The sequence below is a fragment of the Myxocyprinus asiaticus genome, chromosome 37 (assembly GCF_019703515.2).
Source record: "Myxocyprinus asiaticus isolate MX2 ecotype Aquarium Trade chromosome 37, UBuf_Myxa_2, whole genome shotgun sequence".
NCBI classification, from domain to species: Eukaryota; Metazoa; Chordata; class Actinopteri; order Cypriniformes; family Catostomidae; genus Myxocyprinus; species Myxocyprinus asiaticus.
In genome coordinates, this window is record NC_059380.1 from 10,962,366 (window position 1) to 10,987,509 (window position 25,144).

A 25,144-nucleotide genomic window follows, 5' to 3' on the forward strand; every position below is an offset into this window, starting at 1 on the left:
CTGTAGGTGACTCTAAATGACAGCAGGTCTCATTTGTATTTTCAGATAATAATGTACAAGTCTGGAAATGTGTGCATGTATATGTACAGTAGCCTACATGAATTAGAGTGATAAGAAATAAAATCTTAATCTGTGGTCTGTGAAATGATCACATTTTATTTAGTTAGTGAAGAAGAATAACGAGTGATTAATTGCTTAAGCTTTGTTGGCAGACATTACCTACATATTGATACTATGGAATGTCATTTTATAAATAGAATTAATATTCATTGACTGAAGGAACTGTAAATAGAATGTGGGTGCTATAACAATTTTATTCTATGAAATTTATAGAATAAAAATTATTTATTAGAAGGGCTAAATATAAATACATAAAGCCCTGTCTTCACAGTGAAGAGTGTGGGGGGCTTTCCATTGTGTTCTACGTTAAAAAAATAAATAAAAAAAATACAGTATTAAAACCTTCCCATTAAAGGTTAAAGCACAGTGTACACAGTTTGTTCACTTTTGAATGCAAATCTGCGGTGAGAGACTGGAAATGCCGGAGTAAAGAAGATTTGTGAGGTAAAGGTTGCAGTTTACCGTAATATTGCTTTAAAAGTATAATATTGTGCGTAATCTGAACTTTCTCGCCCACTGTGCCGCTATTAAAAGGGCACGCATGCGCTGACAGCCTCTGAAACATACTATCATCTACCTGAAATAAACTAACTCTGGAACATAACCTACTCCGGAGCAGGTTATGTTCAGAGAGTAAGTTGCTATGGCTACTAACATACCATGAAAGTTACCTCCGTTTTTGGAACCGAAAGCTGAGGCTATCCGTTAACTTATCCGTAAACTTACCCAGGTATGTCGCAGAACCAGCTTTCTGGAATACCCCCCCGGAATGGAAACTCCAAAGTAGAATATACTGGTTGTAGCATTGTTATCGGAGAAGCCAGTGTTTCAAATTAGCATGTTTCCTAATTCTCTCATATTATGGTCATTTTATGATTTAGTACAGTAAAAATATTACATATAGCACCTTTAAAGAAAATTACAACCGGGAAGTGAGTAGGCCTAAATGTTCTCCAAGTTAGAAAATCGGTGTGTAACTCAAAGTCTCTAGTCTCTGGTGTAACTCTTAGAATTCAATTGTTACTGCAGAAACGTTTTTGTTGTTGTTGTTGTAGTTGTTGCTATTAAATAAATATTTTTGGAGATTTAATTTAAAGTATTATTTTCTATGTGTATACAACTGTTTAAAGCTCTGTTTTGAACAAGAGTCTTGAGACAGCATTGTGCTCTATTCGTGGCGCTGCGTCTGGCTTTTTAACGCAATAACGTGTTCGGTGTGAACGGCCCCTTAAATTGCCATTTTATATTTTGACCACTAAAGGGCGTTGATTTGTTTTTACTTGTCGCACCACAGCTTATATTGTGGTCGAGATATTTAGTGGTTTGCGCTATAAAATTATACTAGATCGATCCAAAGTATAATCTTTTAACGCTGTGTTTTTCAAGTTCCTAAATGAATTTCAAATAAAGGCTTCCTTTCAGACAAACAATACAGCAGTACCTTTTAAAAACTATTAGATGATTCAACAAGGAAGTTCCTGACAGAAATGAAAGGAAAGTTGCTGGTGAATTTCCGTTGCTCTCATAACTTCTACAGTAGGTGTGCTTTGTGACTTACAAGGGTTGCTAATGTCGAATTGAAGAGGAAAATGTGCCAGCTTTTAACGCACAAATGGTTTGTTTGTTTGTTTGTTTGTTTGTTTGTTTTTGTAGTTTTCATGCGTTGTAAGTCAGTCAGAGTGATGATGGACAAGGGAAATGCTTACAGATGAATAGTCATTGTGCTCTGACTGTCGGCAGGTTTCCCTCATAATAACATGTTTCAACAAATATAAACATATTTTCGAGGATATTGTATGTACCTACTCTGTTTGCAGGTCATACAGGAACGAAATGGACTTTATTTGACACTTCTGTCTTCGGTTGGATGTGAATGAATGGTACAAACGTGTTGAGTGCAGAAATACACTGGTAAGTTAATTTGTAATTGTCAAACAAATAGTGGGATGAAAAATAATATCCATTCATGGTGTTCTGGTTTATCTTGGGTTTAATTCTTAAATAATGGAATTTGTTTACAACTTTAACATCATAGTGTACAGTATTTGTTCTTACAAACCAGCCAACTGACCAGGCTGGCCGGCCAGTCAAAACCTAAACAGAAATTCCGGCCCGGAATGGAAACTCCAAAGTAGAATATACTGGCTGTAGCATTGTTTTCGGAGAAGCCAGTATTTCAACATAGCATGTTTCCTAATTCTCTCATATTATGGTCATTTTATGATTTAGTACAGTAAAAAGAATACATATTGCACCTTTAAGTATTCCTATTGGAGAATAGTGTAACACAAGAAAAATACCAACAATGCAAAAAAAAAAAATTTTTTTATAATGGCTTGTTAAGTACCAAAAGTGTATAGGGTCATTAGAGACCCTAGGCAGGGGCGGATTAACCATATGAGCAATTGGGTGCATGCCCAGGGGCACCACGATTACATGGGGCACCAACTCAGAGCCAGCTAAAATAGAAATATTGGAAAATCCACAGCTGATACCTATTAACACCATTGCAAAAAAATAATATGTAAAATTAATCTAATGTCTACTTTGCTATCGCAAAATCTCGAGCGCTCAAACTTTAGTGTATGGTCATGGATGCTTTTTTAGGGTCGAGGTAATCTTCCCTCTGTACTGTGCCGAGCTCAAGAGGCGCAAAACACAATTATATGCACTGTATGCAAAAGCAATCAAATAAAAAGTGACCAAATAAGACACAAGGTATTATTCTGTTTGATGGCAAGTTTGTGAGTATTTGATGCTTGACTTAGAACCAGCTGAAAGATGGTAAGATTTGATTTGAATTCACAATGTTTCTTAGAGATACACCATGCGATGCAGGGCTCCAGACTGGGACTAAAATGGTCGCTAATGTGACCAAAAAGAAATGATTGCAACTATAATTTAAAATCTAGTCGCCACTGGCGACAGTCGGGATGTGTGCTTTCATATGCGGTTTCATCAGATATCATCTTGTGAGTTATTAAATACATCTTTAGAGTGCCAGTGTGTCTCGTGCTGCTTTTCACCCTTTCTGCTGATGATATGAGCTCGCTGGCTGCACGCAACAACAAACACAGCGCGAGCCATGATGTCCGATTTGTGAACAAATAACTCTCTTGAACTGGGTCTTTATAATGAATCACCCGACAGAGCTCGTTTGAACTCAGGAGCTCAGGTTAGCAGTTTGAATTCGAGTCACTTTGTCAGCGAATCAGCCGTCAGTGAGTTCACAACTGGGAGCGCAGACATTTCAGAATAGTAGTCCCATGTGTATTTTGGAGTTGTTTATAATTAAAAGTCCCGTGTTATGTACCAAATCTTTTTTTTCCCCTGGTTATTATTATAGTACTAAATAAAAAAATATCTTTTCTCTCTTAGATTTGTATAAATTCTGAAAGGGGTGTGAAAACTTATGAGACAAAAGGGGAATGCAAATTTGTGCACTCAACTATACAGTATTGTGGTGAGCAGGGAGGGCCGAGCCACATCTTGGCAAAGTGAGGCCGGGAAGATAAGTGGTGAATGAGTTCCACCTGTGTGCCAGTGAGGGGCGTGGGAGTATTTGAGGAGAGGAGGCAGTGGCAGACGGGGAGAGAGAGAGCCTGAAGCTGTGTGTTTGTCAGCATGTTAGTGTGAAGCGACTGCTGAAAAGCAGTGTGTGATATGTGACACTTAAAAGTGTATAGTGTTTGTACAATAAATGTCTACGTGTTGTCAAGCTGGTCCCAGCTTCCTCCTTTGCCATCCTTGAATTGTTACAAGTATATATATATTAAACACCCAAATAATGAGCTATCAGCTGTCTTTTCTTTGGCTTTCTATCTTGTTTTTGAACAACAATCTAAATCGAGCAATTCTGTGATTTGGCAACAAAAAACAGCCATTTGGCTCCTAAATGTCCTAAAAAAAAAATGTGCCTGGAGCCCTGGCATTGTGTTTTTAATAGGGTGTTCATGGTGTTTTTTCAGTGGTCTATTCTTAAACCGGGGAGAAAATACATATGTGTAGCTTCTGAGTAACTTATGTGTGGATTATGTGTTATGTGTAACTGAATATGTGTTTGACAGCCACATTATTAATTCCTTGAGAGAAATTGCACAATGTCTTACTTTTGTGTTATCTGTTTGCTCTTAGAGAATTTTTAGTTAGTGTTTTTATATATATATATATATATATATATATATACATACAGATTCAGTCATGTCATCCCCCTGTGTCAGCACAATGACAGCAAGTACAGCAAACCACCTTTGGCTCATTAATGATGTTCTTGGTCAGGGAGCAACAGCAAGCGTCTACAAAGGACGAAACAAGGTACTTGTTTAGACATTATCATTGTCATCTGTGGAAGCTGACTGAGACTGTTGATACTAATGCTACATACTGTAGACTTGCTATTTTAAGTTAAATGACTTTAACACCGTGCTTGTTTGTTCCTGTAGAAAACAGGTGAGCTGGTTGCTGTGAAGGTCTTTAACTTGGTGAGCTACAACAGGCCTTATGAAGTTCAGATGAGGGAGTTTGAGGTGTTGCAGAGGCTCAATCACGTCAACATTGTTAAACTCTTTGCTGTGGAGGAGGTGTGTATCTGATGTGGTTTGTGTTGATGCTCAAAATGTTCCACCCACGGCACTGCTGACTTTTTTTTTGATGTCTCCAAAACTTGTGTCTTGCTCTGTGATGCATTCAGGGTCAGGGTCATTTATGTTTTTGTGCTGACTAAGAGAAATAGCCATTGAATTTTACAGTTATGTTCATTTGAATTAATTCAGGTTTAAAACTAATGTGAAGCTGAAGTGTGTAATTTTTTTATTCTTTCTCCTGTGCCACCTGGATATGCACAAGTAATCCATTTGTAGGTCACTTTCTCTGAAAAGTGTAACACTGTGTCACCATGACAACATTGCTCTGTCTGTTTGAGCATCCTGACCAGCCCAATTTTGCAACTTTGGCTCAACCAGTGGTGAGAGTTTGGGGCGGGACTATTGTCCAACCAAAAGAAGACAGTGGGAGTGTTAGGGGAAACCTGTTTGAAAATTATGAAAATTACACACTTCAGCTAAGGGTGGGCGATATGACCAAAATCTTATATCATGAAATTAGTACTTTTATATCACGATAATAATATATATCACAGTATATTTAAATTTTTCTAGAAAATCAATAAAATGGGTGTATATATTAAAAAACCATACTGTAATGCCGATTTTTATTATTATTATTATTATCCAATCAGTGAATTAAATACTCTTCATCGTACATATTTTAGTCTTTATTTGGAACGTAGTCGAAGTAAAAAAGAAACACTGAACTATATTAGCCATACCACAATGCTAAGTCTGAAATTCAGTCTAATATGTTGTTAAACAAGATAATTATTATTATCAGGTTTTCTCAAGAAACTCAAGACCTTCTCAAAGCAACGCAACAAAGAAAATAATACACAAGTGAAAATATATCCAATGAAAATAAACACTTCTAGCAGAAAATAAATATAACAAATATAAACACTTCTTGGCTTTCATAATGTTTTTTTGTACGCTTCATTTTGAGGTGGTAAAACAGATTTCTCGTATTACCACGAGTGATTATCGTCACGGCGCGACACAGATATTGCAGAACTCAGGTGAAGCCCTGCCTATTGATGGATATGGCCACACCTCAAACATGGATATTTACTTATTGCGATATACGATATAGCAAAATCTCTAGCAACTTTATATCATTGCCACAACATATATCCTCATATCGCCCAGCCCTATCCTCAGCTTTAAATTATTCAGGATTTGGAAAATCAGATTCTAAAACTGTCTTGATTCTGCATGTCAGATGCATTTGAACCCAAAGCAGAAGGTTCTGGTGATGGAGTTCTGTTCAGGTGGCAGCCTGCTGAACCAACTAGAGGAGCCTGAGAATGCTTTCGGCCTGTCTGAGTCTGAGTTCCTCATCATGTTACAGTGTGTGGGTAAGAAGTGACGTATTAGAATTCAGTTTTTTTTCACTTTTGAAATTACATTATTGTGGGTTTGTAAATTAATAGTCATGTCAGTCATTTCAGCTCCATTACACATGCCCTTATCAGAGATCTCGGTGTTTGCATTTTTCTACGTACAAATACAGTCCAAGGAATGAACCACTTGCGGGAGAATGGGGTAGTCCACAGGGATATCAAACCTGGTAATATCATGAGGCAAGTGGGTGAGGATGGACGCTCAGTGTACAAGCTCACAGACTTTGGCGCTGCCCGTGAGTTGGAGGACAATGAGAAGTTTGTGTCCATATATGGCACAGAGGAATACCTGGTACGGCAGAAATAATATGATTTAGTAGAATTTGTGTTTCGTGAAATGACAGTATGTGCTGTCAAAATTTCTCATGTGCAGTAAAATCGGTAACAATATCTGTAGATGCTCATTCCACATTGAAGGGATATTGTGGATTCAGTACAAGTACAAGTAAATCTCAATCGACAGCATTTGTGTCATAATGTTGATAACCAAAAAAATAATAATTTCAGTTCATCCCTCCTTTTCTTTAAAAAAGCAAATTTGAGGTTACAACGAGTCTCTTACAATGGAAGTTAATGTGGCAAATTTTTGGGTAGTGTAAAAGCAGAAATGTGAAGCTTATAATTTTATAAAAACACAACATTAATTCTTCTGTTAAAAGTTGTGTATTAGTTGAGCTATAAAGTTGTTCAAGTTGTTTTTTAACAGTCATTTTAGGGTTTACGGCAACAAGTGTAAAATTGGATATAACTTTACCGTATAAATGTTCATAAGAAATTTTTTCTCACTAAAATCATATTAACACACATTATTTACATCTTGTGGCTATACTTTTGAAACAGTGAGTATTTTAATGTTTACGGATTGGCCCCACTCACTTCCATTTTATGTGCCTCACTGTAACCCACTGTAATTTTTGCTACAAATTCTGTTGATTGAGCTTAACTTATGTTGAACCCGGAATATTCCTATAAAGATCTCAACACCTAGCTAGAATTTGTTTGTTGTTTTTTTTTGTTTGTTTGTTTTTCAGTGATTCACTCGTGCAGATTCTTATAAAAAATGTATTCATGTTTTTTGTGTGGTTCCTATTTGTCTGTGAGGATGCTTAATATCAAAGATGATAACTTTTCTGAACTGTGCTTCTGTGGTTCAGCATCCTGACATGTACGAGCGTGCAGTGTTAAGAAAGCCCCAGCACAAAGCTTATGGAGTGTCTGTGGATCTTTGGAGCATTGGTGTCACCTTCTACCAAGCTGCCACCGGCAGCCTTCCCTTTATACCATATGGAGGCCCACGCAGAAACAAGAAGACCATGTAAATAATCTCATCAATTAATTACCAAAAAGTGTTTATATTTATAATAGTATATCCCAGCTTAATATGCAGATTCAACCATAAGAAAGCCATTTGTAGATTAATTTAACCTAAAAGTGTTACACTGTGACTTTGTAGCACTACCAAAACATTACTTTGTTTGTTTTAATGGCTTGTCTAGCCCGACACAGTAACATTGTCAACATCAATCAATAGTGTAAGTTTGGGGCGGTACTATCTGTTTATACAACCAATTTGAAAACAGTGATTATTTTTGCAATTCTGTTTCGTGACGCTAGTAATACTAGCTACTAATAGCTTGTCATACTTAAAAAAAAAAAAAAAATATCGTAACCTCTTCCAAAACTGCTATGTTTTCTTATTTGTGTTGCAAGTATTGATTTGTGTGTTTTTTGTTTTTTTGTATTTGTACTACAGTATTTTTTTTTGTCATATTTTTGGGGCTTTTCCAGGTACAAAATCACAACAGAGAAGCCAGAGGGAGCCATATCAGGTGTACAGAAGGTAGAAGATGGTCCTATTGAATGGAGCTACCGACTGCCACACTGCTGCCAGCTCTCAGAGTAAGTTTGTCATATGTACAAGGTGAGAACGTGGTGGACAGTATTGACATTGCTGGCAGAAGTTCACACAAGTGTTCACCTCTCTCATGCTTTTATTCATCATGATTAATGTGCTGTTAGCCTTCAACTTTTAAATGAGAAATCCTTTATGGAAACATTAGTTTCTAAGACTATAGAGTTTAGTAGCAGATCACTAATGGCTCTGTATCTTTTCGTAGGGGTTTAAAGACCCAGCTGGTACCAGTGTTGGCCAGCATATTGGAGGCCAATCAAGAGAAGTGTTGGGGCTTTGTCCAGTTCTTTGCTGCTACTACTGACATCCTGCACCGCATCACAATCCATATCTTCTCTCTCCAGCAGGCCACTGCTCACAGAATCTACATCCACTTTCACAACACGTATGTTGTCTTCCATTCTTTTGCAAATCTAAAATGTACATGGACTGCGACATTTGACTGTAATCCACATCGTGTATTGGACTACATCTTATATTGATCATATTTTGATTATATATTGATTGTCAGGGTCATATAATGCTAAAAAAAAAATCATAATCTAATTTAGGTGTTTAAATGTATTCAGTAATGCAACTAAACTTGTACTTCGCAGGTATGAATTAAAGTATGCATATTCAAAATGTGACCTTATTTAGAATTAGGGTGATCTGAATATTCTGTTTAAATGGCAATTTCTTCTTTAGTATATTGTAATCTATATTGGATTAATCAATAAAATATTTAAATAGTGATACTTTGAGATGTATTGTTACATTAAAATATTTGTAATATTTCTTTATTTTTGTTTTGTCTAGAGTCTCAATCTTTTTTGAGGATGTTCAGGCCCAGACTGGTATTGAACCCACAGCTCAACAGTACCTGTTTCAGGGTCATCCTCTCATATTGGAGCCAAGCATGAAAGTTGTCAACCTTCCCCCCACCAGTTCAGACTGTCCTATCATTCTGATCAGCCGACGTCCAGAGAAACTTGTAGGACTTCTGTACAGAGAGCGTAAGGACCCAATAAAAGCATTTTATTAGTCTTTTGCCACCGTTTCAGCTCAATTTACTCTCTCACACACACACACACACTCTCTCTCTCTTTCTCTTCCACCTTGTTGTTGTGTATTTTGTAGCTGAGGCCTCTGCCATACCCACAAAGTTTGACATCATGGCAGATTACACTTTTTCCAAGGTAAGCAATCTAAGGCTCTTTTGTGCTTAAATCTCCTTTCCTAATATTTAAACACTAAGATGCACCACCTATACCTCACACTGTGTCCTGTTCTAAAGACTGTGCTCGGGGTCATCCATCAATACCTGCATATAGTTCGCGTCCTCCAGAAGTACAGGGAACTGATTCTGCAGGGATTCTATAGCTACATGTGAGAGTGTTATAATTCTCCATATTTGTATTTCCACAAGAAAACAAAACCTAAAAGTATGTGATGATCTTGTATTCCAATGAGGTAAAGGTGTCCAATAACAATATTATATCAACCTTCTTGACTTCTCAGTGAAAACACAGGCTTGGAATGCAGTAACGTGGCACACAGGATTGCCATGGTGAATATGAAGCTGCTTTCTTGTATCGGCACAGAGGAGAACCTCCACAGATTGTAAGAATCCATTCAAGAAATTCTTATAACCCAAATCTAATGTAACACACTGAGACTGAAGCTTTTTAGTTTATTGTATTCATTCATATAACTAACTCTTAGGTTAGTAATTGACTACCGTACATCATGTAGTAAGATATTTTGTGATTAAATGTTTCTTCCTCCCAACCAGAACACACAAGTTTGCACATGAGTTTCCAGACTTCATAGACAATAAAAAGAAACTTGCAATGGTAAAAGCTCTGAGAAATATATTAAATAAAATTGCTTTTGAAAAGAGCAATTTGCAGTACTCCATATGTCTTTAAGGTATACCTTTGTGTATAGATTGAAGAGGATTTGCAGCGGATGTATGGCAATGGAATCAGAGAGTTTCAGAATCAGCTGCAGCACCTGCATGTCATGCTCTCTAAACACTCAGAGACACTGGCTCAGGATAAGAGGTGAAACAAACTGCTACGATATTTTATAAATTACACAGTATTATATGAGGTTATTTTTTTTATTATGAATAATAAAGTTAGTCCCCAAATTGTTAAGGCTACTGAATGGCTGAAGTTTGCTTGAACAAGCTGACTGAAAACTGATGCAAAAAGCATTTTGAAATCAGTGATCAAACAGTCAATGATTTAAATAACAGCTTGTTTTTATAACATTTAAAAAACAAAACAAAAGCAAATTATGGTGTTAATATTAAATAGTCATACATTTTTCTTTTTCAGAATTATATAGGATCAAATACTATATTATATTATTTTTCTGTATCTGTTATATCATTTTGAAATAATTGCATAAATTCAAAAATAATAATACTCTTATCAATTATATTTAACTTGATTTATTTTTAATGCAGCATCCAGAAGATGGAGGTTCTGTTGGGAAAAATTGTTGCTGTACATCAGCTATATTGCAAAGACAGAGTAACAGGGAGTGAGTGGATTCTTGTTATTTCTCTCATATTAATACAACATAAATACATACATATAGGGGGTATTTACTAGGGGTGTAACAATCCATTATTCTAGATCGATGCATCAATCAAATAACCAGCGATGCGATTTCATCGATGCAACGTGTAAACATCGATGTATATATTTTTTTTAAGATGCGCCTTTTTTTACACTCTACTGCCCGCCACGTCCATACGCATTTCCGTCAGGCGATACAGTAACCTTATGATATTCATCTCACTTTATAAGCACTAAATATGCTTTTCATGTGGGACACGGATGTCTGCAGAGTGACATAAGTTGCGCTCTACTCTATCCATGCTCGCGAGTAAACGGGCTTCTCTCGAAACACGAGCTACGGTGACCAGTGTTACTAGATTAGTTTGATGATTTCCAGCCCAATGATTGTTCAAAACCCGCCTGAATGTATAATATATATATATATATATATATATATATATATATATATATATATATATATATATATATATATATACACTATATTGCCAAAAGTATTCGCTCACCTGCCTTTAGACGCATATGAACTTAAGTGACATCCCATTCTTAATCCATAGGGTTTAATATGACGTCGGCCCACCCTTTGCAGCTATAACAGCTTCAACTCTTCTGGGAAGGCTTTCCACAAGGTTTAGGAGTGTGTTTATGGGAATTTTTGACCATTCTTCCAGAAGCGCATTTGTGAGGTCAGACACTGATGTTGGACGAGAAGGCCTGGCTCGCAGTCTTCACTCTAATTCATCCCAAAGGTGCTCTATCGGGTTGAGGTCAGGACTCTGTGCAGGCCAGTCAAGTTCTTCCACACCAAACTCACTCATCCATGTCTTTATGGACCTTGCTTTGTGCACTGGTGCGCAGTCATGTTGGAACAGGAAGGGGCCATCCCCAAACTGTTCCCACAAAGTTGGGAGCATGGAATTGTCCAAAATCTCTTGGTATGCTGAAGCATTCAGAGTTCCTTTCACTGGAACTAAGGGGCCAAGCCCAGCTCCTGAAAAACCCCACACCATAATCCCCCCTCCACCAAACTTCACAGTTGGCACAATGCAGTCAGACAAGTACCGTTCTCCTGGCAACCGCCAAACCCAGACTCGTCCATCAGATTGCCAGATGGAGAAGCGTGATTCATCACTCCAGAGAACGCGTCTCCACTGCTCTAGAGTCCAGTGGCGGCGTGCTTTACACCACTGCATCCGATGCTTTGCATTGCACTTGGTGATGTATGGCTTGGATGCAGCTGCTCGGTCATGGAAACCCATTCCATGAAGCTCTCTACGCACTGTTCTTGAGCTAATCTGAAGGCCACATGAACTTTGGAGGTCTGTAGCGATTGACTCTGCGACCTCTGCACACTATGCGCCTCAGCATCCGCTGACCCCGCTCTGTCATTTTACGTGGCCTACCACTTCGTGGCTGAGTTGCTGTCATTCCCAGTCGCTTCCACTTTGTTATAATACCACTGACAGTTGACTGTGGAATATTTAGTAGCGAGGAAATTTCACGACTGGACTTGTTGCACAGGTGGCATCCTATCACAGTACCACGCTGGAATTCACTGAGCTCCTGAGAGCGGCCCATTCTTTCACAAATGTTTGTAGAAGCAGTCTGCATGCCTAGGTGCTTCATTTTATACACCTGTGGCCATGGAAGTGATTGGAACACCTGAATTCAATTATTTGGATGGGTGAGCGAATACTTTTGGCAATATAGTGTGTGTATATATATATATATATATATTAAAAAAAAATCTATGTATATGAAAATCAAGCACGTTTAACCATAATAACAAAGCATAACCTGTACAACCTTAATGACACAAGCAACAAAAAAATTAAGTTTCCAAAAACCTTTACCCCTTTTTTTCTTATTTACACAAACTGACAAACACACACGCACTAAATGAAGGAAGAAGATGTTGCCCTGGGAAATCAAGAAGCTAAATAATATATGTATGTTGTTGTGCTATGATTGAAGTTATGTTTTTGCCATTAAATATTCTATGAATATGTCAAATTATGATTACATTTAATCTGTCCTAACTTTTTACACTGTTATGGCTCATTTCAAATTCCAACTTGAACATAACTGTAAATCTTTGAACAGTCAGTTAACTGGCTAATACACAGAAGAGTCGAAGTTCCCAGCTGTCAGGGAGGATGGGAAAACAGCTGATGTTTATCCATTCCGTGTTCAGACTTGTGCATACATCCAAAAAAAATTCACTTTTAAGTACTGTGTAGTGTCACTTGTGAAAATGCTCTCTCCACATGATTATTAGATGTGGGATGAGTGAGCAATATGATCACCATGAGTGCTAAAATCTCAGAATATCATGCATTTGTCTCATCAAGTATCATTTAAGTCAGCATGAAACTGAAGTTGCAACCGACTTCCATATTGTGATGTATTTTAGAGTGAAACGGCTTATTGAAAAGAAAAAAAATGTAGGCAGGGGACTTGATTTTATCCATCGGTTGTTGATTGGATTGTGAAAAGTGGCCGTTGCATACCGGAGTGGAGGCAGATGTGAATGCGAGTTTGCAGTAGACACAAACACACACCCCTTCCACCATGCTACACGAGCCAGAACAAGTTATCGGTGAAATTGAGCAGCGATCTCAACACATTGATGATCAAACTGACAACATAAATGCACAAGCACATTGCAGTCTTTGCTTATGATGAGGCTATTGCAGTTGAAAAAGGAGTGAGTAAAAGATAACAATATTTTAACATTTTTAATCACAATACACTAAATATAAAGGGGAAAAAAACACTCGTGCTGTTCATCCCAAGATACCTGCATTAAAAATATGAATAAACTCCAGAGGTATCCGAAGCGTTGTATTCAGTAGTGTATTCAGCAGTTCAGGCATGAAATATCTTGAACACATCGGTGAATTCACCGTTATTCCTCCTCATTCGAAATGTAAATTCAAGCCAGCTGGCCCATAAACAAGGAAGATTGGGGTAAGGAACGGGAGTTTTGGAGGAAACAGCTGAAAATACACCTTTTCACCTCTGTATTAGCTGCTTTGACTGCAAGTTTGTTGATACTCATGAAGGGGTGGAGTTAGTCATTTCACTAGAAGAGCAAGTCATGATATTTTGATTAAAGATTACAAGGTTAAAAATAATTATAAAATAGCCAATATGCATGGATGAATTGTTCATAATAAGACCAGTTACATGCATTAATAAAATAAATAGGGTCAATTTTGATTTCATGCTTTAAACTTCTAGGCATCTCAGGTGCAATTTTTCTATTGTGTTGCAAGAGCTGTAAATATGCTTGAAAGAAATTCCACAGATAAGTACTGACATTATGCACGACTAGAGGTCCACAGTAATTTCCCCATTTTTGACATTTTCACCACTTTGTCATTGTTTAGATTGCCTAACCCACTCATCTTGCTGAAATCCAGAGCAACACCTGCTAATCATGCACTTGTTTAGAACATACTAGTGGGCGTGGCTACTCATAGCTCCTCTGAACAGGACTGAACACATTTTCTGTCAATCATTGTTTTGGCTATTTGATTAAAGCATTGTGTGTTGAGACATTTTCTTTATTAAAGCTGCATAGGCAATGGAATTGCTTAATTTTATAAATGTTAAAACCTGCCAAAATCATTCCAAAACAGCCCATATATTGTCCACCCACCCATGCAAATTTTCCCTGCACAATTCAGTCAAAACTTGCCCAGATGGGTGGGAACCCCACACGCGTGATTAAATTGGGCTTCCGTCGATATCGTGGTGCATGCATCCCATTTGAATTCTACATGAGAATGTTCTATTTTAAAGCGCTTTGGAGCAATTCAACCATGTCAAACAAATAAACAGCCCCTATATTCTGAACAGCGCTGATGAGGGAAAGAGAAAACACCTGCCCTGCACCAGCATCAATTACAAGATTTTTCACATTTTCACATCAACACCCTTACTAATATTTATCAAAGTAACTGTAACATAATTTTTCAGTACAACTGTGGAAATTGTAACCGAGAAAAAACACGGATAGCACATACTTCAGACTTTGAAGTATCGCAGACATCGGATCACTGGCTAAGAAAATCGATATAAGATCGTATTGTAATGAAACTTGCAATTTATCCCCCTAGTATTTACACTTGATAACTACTTCTGTTCAATGATCGAATAGCTATGAACAGGATATGGTTTGAGATGCATACAAGACCAGACTCGGCCAAGCGTAAATGTGTAGCTGACTTATAACATGTCCATGGACTTAATTTTTAAATCAGTATGAAGATTTCAAGTTAAATTTTACATTCATTTATAAAGTAAAGTATACTGTATATCTTAGGACCTGTAACTGGACACCATTTCTTTTTCATTTTTAAACACCTTTTTGTTTGTTCATTTTAAGGACACATATTCCATGTAATCTCTCAGTTGAGGTCATAAAGGCTGCATGTATACAAATGATAACAGCATTAGCAAAATGTTATTTAAAACAGTTTTAGATGGAGTATAACATGTCCGCATATAACCGCATGTCATGTCAACTATCCAAATGCAGGTGGTCACATACGTAAACTATCATGTCAGCATAAGAAACATTGATAGCCCCGCAATCCATGTTTGAGAGTTGTCTTTTGTACCGCAATCATCGAAGCAATTTTAGCCACCTCCGGTTTAGTTTTCATAAGCAAACAAAGTTTCCGGCATTTGCATTATCACGGAAGTAAACTCTAATATATTTTCAAATAGTGCAAGATTAGTAGATCTGATTTATACATTATTGTGTAAATGGATTGTGCACCCAAACAGAGTGCAATCCAACTGATAAAGACACATGAAGTGAAGTGTAAATTGGCCTAAAGATATTCTAGATGATTGCATTTGCTAATCTATGACACCTGTCAAAGTGCTTCTCTGCAAAATGCAAAAGGAATGTTGTATCTTAACTTCTGCAGAATATGTACAGTATGTAAAGCTTTAAATCCTTAATATAAGTTCATCTCATGTTCTAAATGCTTAAACACTTAGCAAAAATGCACTATAGTTTGTAAGAGAGTGTATGGATAGAAGTGAGTGACCCATTTCTCTCACTCCCACCTCTAGAAGCTGGAAGTGGAATTTGATGAGTGGAGCCAGTACTGAGATTAGTACTCACTAATGTACTGATGTCTCCCACTTCAAGGAGGGGAAGCACTGTTGTGCTGCCTTATCTGAAAGTGTGGACCATTTCAGACAGGCCAGCATGGAGCCTGGCCGCACTGATAATGTTAGATATGGCTTTGTGGAAAGACCGAAAAACCAAAATACAGTTTATCTTTTGCAGTCATACAGAAAATAACTACTGTGCAGCAGGGTTCAGATTTTGAAATATTTTTCAGACCGATGCTAATTTGTTCACTTTCTGTCCCAGAACTCAGCTATAATGATGAACAAATTCACAAGTTTGAAAAGTGAGTATTAATCATCTGCAGCATCATGGATGAGTGTATGTTCTTACTGGTCATTCAGCTGAAAAATGGCTGTATTCTCTCCAGGCTCAATCTGGCATCATACATAAAGAAGGTGAAGACTCTGTTCAAGGATGACTGTTTGCAGAAATATCAGGATGTTCTGATGGCTACAGGGAGTTGGAACAGGTGAGACAGAGGTCATATGACTACAGAATCCACTGATAAATGCTAATGATTCATAGCAGTATGAAGAATACATCAGGACTTTTAAACATGTAGTTAGTTGGCATGGACTCTTCAAAGTGACTTTCAATGCCAGTACAGTTCCTCTGAAGCAGAACTGGTCTAGTGCACAACGATAAAATTACACAATTGTGATCTTTTTATATATATATATATATATATATATGTATGTATATATATGTGTGTGTGTGTGTTTGTATAAGATCTAATCTATATGTAAACAGATTTGATACACAATTTTTTTGTCATAATGGAGCAAAGAAAGAAAATTATGTAGCTTACCATCTGAGTGTTTGTTGTTTCCACAGAGTTCTATATGAGTTGCAGACAAATCTGGAACACTTCAGTGGGATCCTGCGACAGAAGATGGGAGATCTGCATGTGTGTGAGGATCAACAGACCAAGGTCAGCCTTCTGCCTTCCACAAAAGACAGTCTGTCTCACGATCTATTCCTATCTCCTTCTTTGTTTATTCTCTTACTGTTGAATGATAGCACAAGCTATGATACTATTTACTGTATGAACTCAATACCCATTTCAACCTTAACTGCAATACTTTATCTGGCATGAGATTTACAGTTATGCTCAAAAGTTTGCATACCCTGGCAGAAATTGTGAAATTTTGGCATTGATTTTGAAAATATGACTGATCATGCAAAAATCAGTCTTTTAATTAAGGATAGTGATCATATGAAGCCATTTATTATCACATAGTTGTTTGGCTCCTTTTTAAATCATAATTGTAACAGAAATCACCCAAATGGCCCTGATCAAAAGTTTACATACCCTTGAATGTTTGGCCTTGTTACAGACACACAAGGTGACATACACAGGTTTAAATGGCAATTAAAGGTTAATTTCCCGTACCTGTGGCTTTTTAAATTGCAATTAGTGTCTGTGTATAAATAGTCAATGAGTTTGTTAGCTCTCACGTGGATGCACTGAGCAGGCTAGATACTGAGCCATGGGGAGCAGAAAAGAACTGTCAAAAGACCTGTGTAACAAGGTAATGGAACTTTATAAAGATGGAAAAGGATATAAAAAGATATCCAAAGCCTTGAAAATGCCAGTCAGTACTGTTCAATCACTTAAGAAGTGGAAAATTCAGGGATCTCTTGATACCAAGCCAACAAACATGAGCTAACAAACTCATTGACTATTTATACACAGACACAAATTGCAATTTGAAAAGCCACAGGTGTGGGAAATTAACCTTTAATTACCATTTAAACCTGTGTGTGTCACCTTGTGTGTCTGTAACAAGGCCAAACATTCAAGGGTATGTAAACTTTTGATCAGGGCCATTTGGGTGATTTCTGTTACCATTATGATTTAAAAAGGAGCCAACAACTATGTGATAATAAATGGCTTCATATGATCACTATCCTTAAATAAAAGACAGTTTCTTTGCATGATCAGTCATATTTTCAAAATCAATGCCAAAATTTCACAATTTCTGCCAGGGTATGCAAACTTTTGAGCACAACTGTACAACACCACCAAATTGCAAAAAAGCCTTTAAGTCTTGAGGAAGGCAGACAGTTTATTTTAGATTTAAATATTCAGTTAAATTTATGATTAAAATATTGATGAGTCATAACTAATATGCATATGTAAAGCACACTTGATTTCATAACCCAAAAAGGTTTTGCTTGAGTCATTGATGGAGTCATAATTTGTGTATAGACAAGGCATTGTCATCATGTTTTTCTGCATGAACAGTTGCAGTATCCCAAAGTGAGACAATGTGGTTTTATACCTGATGCCCAGAATGGTTGGATTGAGATTAACCTAACCATGTTCTTCATGTTTGCAGGTTCTGGACAGAGTTGTGTCCAGAGCTCTTCAGCAGCCAATTGGAGCTGAGAGCATGGATGGACCAAAACAAAATGACCACATGATCTTCAAGTATGGAATAAAGATGAGGCAGTGGTTGTTGATTACTAATTTCAAATACATGGGGGCCTGGGTAGCTCAGTGGTAAAGACGCTGGCTACCACCCCTGGAGTTCGCTAGTTCAAATCCCAGGGGTGCTGAGTGACTCCAGCCAGGTCTCCTAAGCAACCAAATTGGCCCGGTTGCTAGGGAGGGTAGATTCACATGGGGTAACCTCCTCGTGATCGCAATAATGTGGTTCGTTCTCGGTGGGGCACGTGGTGAGTTGAGCGTGGTTGCCGTGGTGGATGGCATGAAGCCTCCACACGCGCTATGTCTCCGTGGCAACGCGCTCAACAAGCCACGTGATAAGATGCGCGGGTTGACTATCTCAGACGCGGAGGCAACTGGGATTCGTCCTCCGCCACCCGGACTGAGGCGAATCACTACGCGACCACGAGGACTTAAAAAGCACATTAGGAATTGGGCATTCCAAATTGGGAGAAAAAGGGGAAAACATAAGACACTTTTTGGTTTGAGTTTTTGTTTTTTGTTTTTTGTTTTTTTTCAGAATGAACAGATTAAAAGATGAGATGGAGGCGGTGGCACGGGAATTACAGAATAACAACAACATCATAGAAAGGTAAAGTGTTCTGTGGCTGAGTTTATGTCGCAGTGCACAGTCCAACTGTTTCTGCTTTCAACAGGAATATGCCTAATTTCCCTTAATATGGTACAGGTTTTACACTCTAATGGGTACCATTCACTTAAGAATTTACCATTGACAAATTTATATGTTAAGAAACTGTTTTCAGATTTAACAATGTTCTATTTTATTAAATTGTTTAGCCTTGGAGCTGTACCCTCTACACTTTCAATGGAGAAAACAATACCTCAACCCAGCAAACCATGAAGATCTGATAGAAGATTAAGAAGATCAAGAATATGGAATGCAGCACAATATTATTTTTATTCACAGGGCCAGGATTTCTTGGCAAAAGGAAAAGAGAAAGCAAAAGACTTCTGCATTTCCCTTCACTCACAGTTTACAGTTTTGGATGGAAAAAAAAAGGAAAAAAAATCAAGCCATGCTTAAATAGTTATTGCATTAGATGTCGAAATATCAAACTTAGTGGCAAGTGTTTTTAAGAAAGACTGCACAATCACACTTTTCAAGCAAAACATTTCACAAAAAGAAATGTGTTGTTATTTAACATTATAAAACAGTAGATGTACTTTTGTACTGCTTTCAAAGTATTTGGAGACTTTCTGGTTGTCAAACTTAGTGTAAAGTGTAACCTGGGGTGTTACTCTATTAGAGTACTAACTTTGATAGTAAAAAAAAAAGTGAAAAGTGCTTAGAAAAGGTCTGTCTTTTGTTGTTTGTTCGTAGATGCCACTGTTTTATATTTTATGACATTTGTAAGGATGGCTTAAGTGCCCAAATACTTTTTGGGGCCACTGCAGTGTACATTTTACTGTTATATTTATGTTCTAGCTGACACTTTCTTACCATAAAGAAAAAAGTTTTACATCACATTTATGGCTATTACCAGGACAAGCAGATTGCACAAGGCAAAGGGGTCTTGGCCTCAAATGCAAAGAAATAACCGAAAACAATTCCAAAACGTTACCACAGATATATTACTCCTACAGCAATTTTGCTGAGTAAAGTAGAGACCCCTTTGCTTAAATATTGATGGCACTGTGCATTCAGCTGACAATAATGTTGTAATTATTGCACAGCCATGGAATAAAGAGAGAGGTGTTAAATCTGCCATGTGTGTAATTGATTCTGCTTTTTAAAGATAACTGTGCAACAGCACAAATTTAATTAGTCTATTGATCACAATAGAGTAATCACAGTGTGAAACTTTAAAGGAAATTTTGTGCATTCTGACCACATCAGATTATGCTGTGGATGTCTGTTTTTTGTGTGTTTGTTTCTTGTTTGTTTTGACTGTGTTGAACTGGGTTTCTGTAAACTGTGAACAATGACTCCAATGATGATTATCATACAAATACTGACAGGATTCAACAAGCTCATCATGTTTTATACTAAAATTACACATTAGAAGTATAATTTAGAAAGTAAAAGATGTGTTAGGTGGGTTCTGATGTCATGTTACATGGTGACAGTGAAGGGGAATTCCTCATGCTCAGGGGAACTGTGGTGACCTTATAAAGTCCATTGAGTGGTTTTAATTTTGTGTGTTTGTTTTCAAATGGAAATCTTATCAACTTTCCTCACTGCCATTTTGTAAGCTGTTATGTATTAAATGTTTTGTGTTTGTCATTGCTTTCTGTGTGAGGTGGAATGTGGTAATTGATAGTCTGCATGTGTCGTTAATAAAAAGTATAGGGAAGGCACTGAAACATTTTTTAAATTATTTTTTTTCTCAATAAAAATTAAAATATAAAATATGTTGTTTCACGTTTTATATAATAGTATATACTATAGAATATAAATATTTGTATTGTTTATATTATACAATATACTATATATATATATATATATATATATATATATATATATACACATTACAAATATATTTGAGGATGTGACTATTATTCATCTATACATAAAATAAAAAATAAAATAAAAACCTTAGGGGCCAATAGGTCTTAGTAGCCTACTTATCCTATGAGATTCGTACGGAATAATGATTTCTTAAGTTACTGAAATTTCTAATGACAACAGATTTGATACATTGCATCATATTTCACCTACAAAGGAATGTTTCTTGCCCTCCGCTATGCACTGCTGAAAAACGCCTCACCACAACTATAATCATCATGATCATGAGTTTGTGAGGGGCAGGCTTGTACCTTCTTTAAAGAGCGCGCGTCCGCTTAGCCACTGACATTTAAAGCGCTCCACTGGATGAGTGTGTGCGTCACCACAAGCTCACGCTTTAATTTAGTTTGTATTCCACGCGCATACTACTCCGGCCGAGCGATATGGCGTCCGTCACTGTAGGACAGCACCTCGCTCAACACCACCTAGAACCGGACCAACAGCTGTTTCACAAACTGAAGACGAGCGACAGAAAGAAATTCACGCGTAAATGGTCTCTGGAGAAGATTATACGAAACAGAGCGAGTGATGTGGAGAGCGCGAGAGCCGCAGTCTCAGCTTCGCTTGTGTTATTAAATCACGAGCAGCCTTCGACATCACAGAACCGAGCTAGTGGTGCCGGTCCGCCACGCTGCAGCAGTATGGAAGGGTCGATTGTGGACGATGGACATGACACTGAGATAACCAAATACATACAGAGTGGCATGACTGGTCACACATTACAGCAAAGGCGCGTGGACAGAGAAAACGCCAACAATAATAACGGAATAACCCGCAGACACAGCAGCGTATGGATCCGGAGGGGCTCGGTGAAAGACACGTTAAAGACCAACACGTCTGCATCACCGCAAGCACTTCGCAGTTGCTCCCACAGCTCCCTACCGGACGAACTGGAGGGGCTGCAGATTGACCGGTTGACACAGGCGAGATCCGGAGTTGTGAAGATGCGCAGCGAGCCTCTGAGAAGGGAGGCATGGTCCATCTTCAGTCAGAGAGACCCGAGGGTGAAGGCTGAGAGGGGAGAGGGCCACATCTTCACATCCAGACAGGTGAGCCAGGACTGGTGCGACGCCTGCAACCGCCAGATCAGCCGCGCTGCGCTCAAGTGTCAAAGTAAGTGACCGCTGTCTGTCTTCTACGATGGGTGGATAGATAGATATGGATGCATACATAGATGGATAGATATGTTGTTTTATTGATGTTTAACCACACACACACACACACACACATATATATATATATATATATATATATATATATATATATATATATATATATATATATATATTTTTATTTATTTTTTCTCCTGCTTTAAAGGAATATTCCGGGTTCAATACAAGTTAAGCTCAATCGACAGCATTTGTGGCATAATGTTAATTACCAGAAAAATGTATTTGGATTTGTTCCTCCTTTAAAAAAAAAAAAAGCAAATATCTGGTTTACAGTGAGGCACTTAGCCTACAATGGAAGTGAATGGGGCCAATCAGTGAACGTTAAAATACTGTTTCAAAAGTGTAGCCACAAGAGGTAAACAGTAATGCGTGTTAACATTATTTTAGTGTGATAAAATCACGTACTAACTTTTTCCAGGTAAAGTTAGATCCAATTTTACAACGTTGTTGCCATGACAACATAGTGTCATAAACCCTTAAAATGACTGTAAAAGTGACTTTACAGCTCAAATAATACACAAGTTTTAACAGAAGTATTAATTTAAGTGCTTTTATAAAATGATTAGCTTCACATTTCTGCCTTTTAAACCCTCTAAAAATTGGCCCCATTCACTTCCATTGTAAGTGACTCACTGTAACCTCCATTTTTGTTTTGTTTTTCAAAAGAAAATGAGGGACCAGTCAAGTATTTTTGTGGAAAAACTGCATTATGCCACACATGCTGTCGATTGAGCTTAACTTGTATTGAACCCGGAATATTCCTTTAATGAGCCAAATATTTCTTCAAGACACTCAGCTCAGTTTTTAGTCTGTGCTTTGCATTCTTATATACCCAAGCCATTAATTTGCATTTTTTTTTTTTTTTTTTTTTTTTGGCACTTTTATCTATGATATTGGCCTTTGTTTGTTTTGCTGGTATTTTCTACTGAAGGGGGCTATTTGTATGCCTCCTGTTTGAACTTCCAATATACAGTATTTAATCAAAAATGAAGCATGCTGATACATTCGGTGAGTTGAGGGAGGATGATGGGGGTGGGGTGGAGTTCCCCACCAGGGGGTCATTATTTGTTTTTTTATTTCATTAATTATCATTTTTGTTTATTTGTATATGAAGCAGGAAGGGAGTTCTCCCCCAGTTAGGCCCATAGTATGAAGGGATTCTTAAATAAGTAACTGCGACTGGTGGGTTTTCTCCTTTGGTACACAATTTCCTTGTTGGAAATAAATCATGAATGTTTGACACACACAAATGGTATTCTTGCCATCTAAATGAAGTTAGAATCTGAAGTGGACAGCACCTCTACAGAGGGAACCCAATTAACTGAATTCTTTTTCTTATTGAATTAGAGGTACTGGACACTGGCTTTCTTCAGAGGTTGTCATTTCGATGCATAATTTGGCTCTGCTCTGGCATTATTTCTGCACTCTACTCTCCCATCATGACATGCACTGCTGATGGTTTGATGAGAACACTTCTCTTCCTTGTCGCTTCCAATGAGCTGACATTTCTGTTAAAATCTTATCTTATTCAGTGGCTCAGAAGTGACATTTATTACTAGAGATGCGCCGGCCAATAAAAGCTACCTGCAAAATCTGACATCAGCCGATGATCAGGGCCGATTATTTCTTGTAAAAAAACAAGTACAAGAAAATTTGCATACAACTCATGCTATGTGAAAGAAATGTCTGTTGTCTGGAATTACTTTGAATTGGAAGACAATGACAGCAGCTGAATACAGTTAATGTGAGTTCACACTATAGCACGGCCTCTCATGCCTTGTTGCTTAATTTTGTTTCAGTGTTTTATTTATAACTGAGACCAGATACCCTGAAGCATGTAGAGACATAATTTAGATATTATTTAAATTTCTTTATAAGTTGAGTAATTATCAGTGAATTGAAACCAGGCAGAACCACCAAACTATTGGTAATGGTACTGGCAGATGTTGTAAGTAAACGGATATCGTATTGGCAGAGAAAATTGTAATCGTTGCATCCTTGTTTATTACTAACACAAGTCTGTGTGTTTTAAAGAAAACCTCCTCACACAGGTTTGTGAAAAAGAACTGCATTTGGAAGGTGTCTAATTTTGGCTGAAACACAGAGACATGCAGCATAAATTTGTGAATGGAAAAGAACGACATCTTGGTAAACGTACTCTATGACTTTTAGAAAATACAACCAAAGCAGGTGTATTCAAGACAGTGGCGGTTCTAGCTTGTATGGCGCCCTGGGTGAAACCCGCTTCAACACGCCCCCAAAGTTGTTGACGGGGGTGGGGGTATGTTTGGGTACTTCGTGCCGCCCCACCGCAAGATGCCGCCTCGTCCCCCCCCCCCCCCACTATGTCCTACTATGATGATTGAGTTTACCCTGATGCACACTGAGAACAGATGGTTTCGCCTGCGGCTCTACGCAGTATGTTTGTGTGTTTGGTTGTGTGTTTTTCAGTGTGTACACATGGTGCATCTGTTCAGTCGTTTGTGTGTCCGCATGTGTAAAGTGTTGCTGAGTTGGCAGTGTGTCAGCAGTTCTCTTTTGGAAAGGTACTGCAGTGAACTGCTCGATAAAGGGCAGACAGTGAAATTGCAGGGATTTTATTAAGTGTACACTAGATAGTGTATAATTTAGAATTAAGATGTGGAGAAATAAGAATCAGAGCAGTCTTTTATCCTTGCAAATGGATAAGAGTGCATCTCAATCCAACTTATTCAAAAACACATTAACCAACTGCAGTGAAGTCAAGTTTCGGCCTTTTGCTGACCAGTCCATATGACTTCTTTAAAGCGAGAATACCAACCCGCTCTCATAGAATTATGTAACTATACCTATATTTTTGCTAAATGATTTTTAAGTGGCTCGTACGTATTGTGACAGTTTCCTGGTGAAATGTACACGAGGCGCTACAACGACTTTATTTCATTTTCTCACAAATTATGAGTACAACGGTAGATTGTCAGTTTATAAACACTTACTTTTAGCCCTGTTCCTCACACAATGCTGTCTTATGACATCAAAACACTTTTACTGTTGTGCATGACTTGAAAGACAATACATTTTAACACTTGGATCATATAACCAACTGCATTAACAAGCTAATTCTAGTGCAATCAAGTTGCACGGTAGCTCATCTGAAAGAGTGTTGCACTTGCAACGTTAAGGATTGGTGTAGAGTCCAGAAGAGCACACGAGTCAACACGTGTGACAAAAGTGTCAATGATGCACC

At 37.7% G+C, this 25,144-nt stretch overlaps 2 protein-coding genes across 12 annotated transcripts in view; both read left to right on the plus strand.

Annotated features, from left to right (window-relative positions):
- Window positions 1-1,394: 1,394 nt before the first annotated feature.
- LOC127428280 (inhibitor of nuclear factor kappa-B kinase subunit epsilon-like) lies at window positions 1,395-20,590 on the plus strand. Of its 11 annotated transcripts, none has more exons than XM_051676529.1 (22): window positions 1,395-1,735; window positions 1,938-2,031; window positions 4,313-4,434; window positions 4,563-4,700; window positions 5,950-6,085; window positions 6,241-6,422; window positions 7,285-7,445; window positions 7,919-8,029; window positions 8,248-8,427; window positions 8,841-9,037; window positions 9,162-9,220; window positions 9,319-9,410; window positions 9,543-9,644; window positions 9,817-9,877; window positions 9,972-10,086; window positions 10,494-10,574; window positions 16,011-16,050; window positions 16,135-16,236; window positions 16,602-16,698; window positions 18,110-18,201; window positions 18,740-18,811; window positions 19,018-20,590. In XM_051676529.1, the coding sequence occupies exons 3-22, from the start codon at window positions 4,321-4,323 to the stop codon at window positions 19,079-19,081; spliced, it is 2,196 nt and encodes a 731-aa protein (XP_051532489.1). In that variant the 5' UTR covers window positions 1,395-1,735; window positions 1,938-2,031; window positions 4,313-4,320; the 3' UTR covers window positions 19,082-20,590. The 11 variants fall into 11 exon arrangements, with proteins under 11 accessions (XP_051532489.1, XP_051532488.1, XP_051532484.1 ...); XM_051676528.1 differs by having other exon boundaries at window positions 4,341-4,434; window positions 9,972-10,087; window positions 10,498-10,574; XM_051676524.1 differs by having other exon boundaries at window positions 4,341-4,434.
- Window positions 20,591-21,032: 442 nt separating this feature from the next.
- LOC127428284 (ras association domain-containing protein 5-like) overlaps window positions 21,033-25,144 on the plus strand; it is a 59,004-nt gene continuing 54,892 nt past the window's right edge. The window contains exon 1 of the mRNA XM_051676543.1: window positions 21,033-21,859. Coding sequence (XP_051532503.1) covers window positions 21,130-21,859 — 730 coding nt within the window. The 5' untranslated portion in view covers window positions 21,033-21,129. The remainder of the gene's footprint in view (window positions 21,860-25,144) is intronic.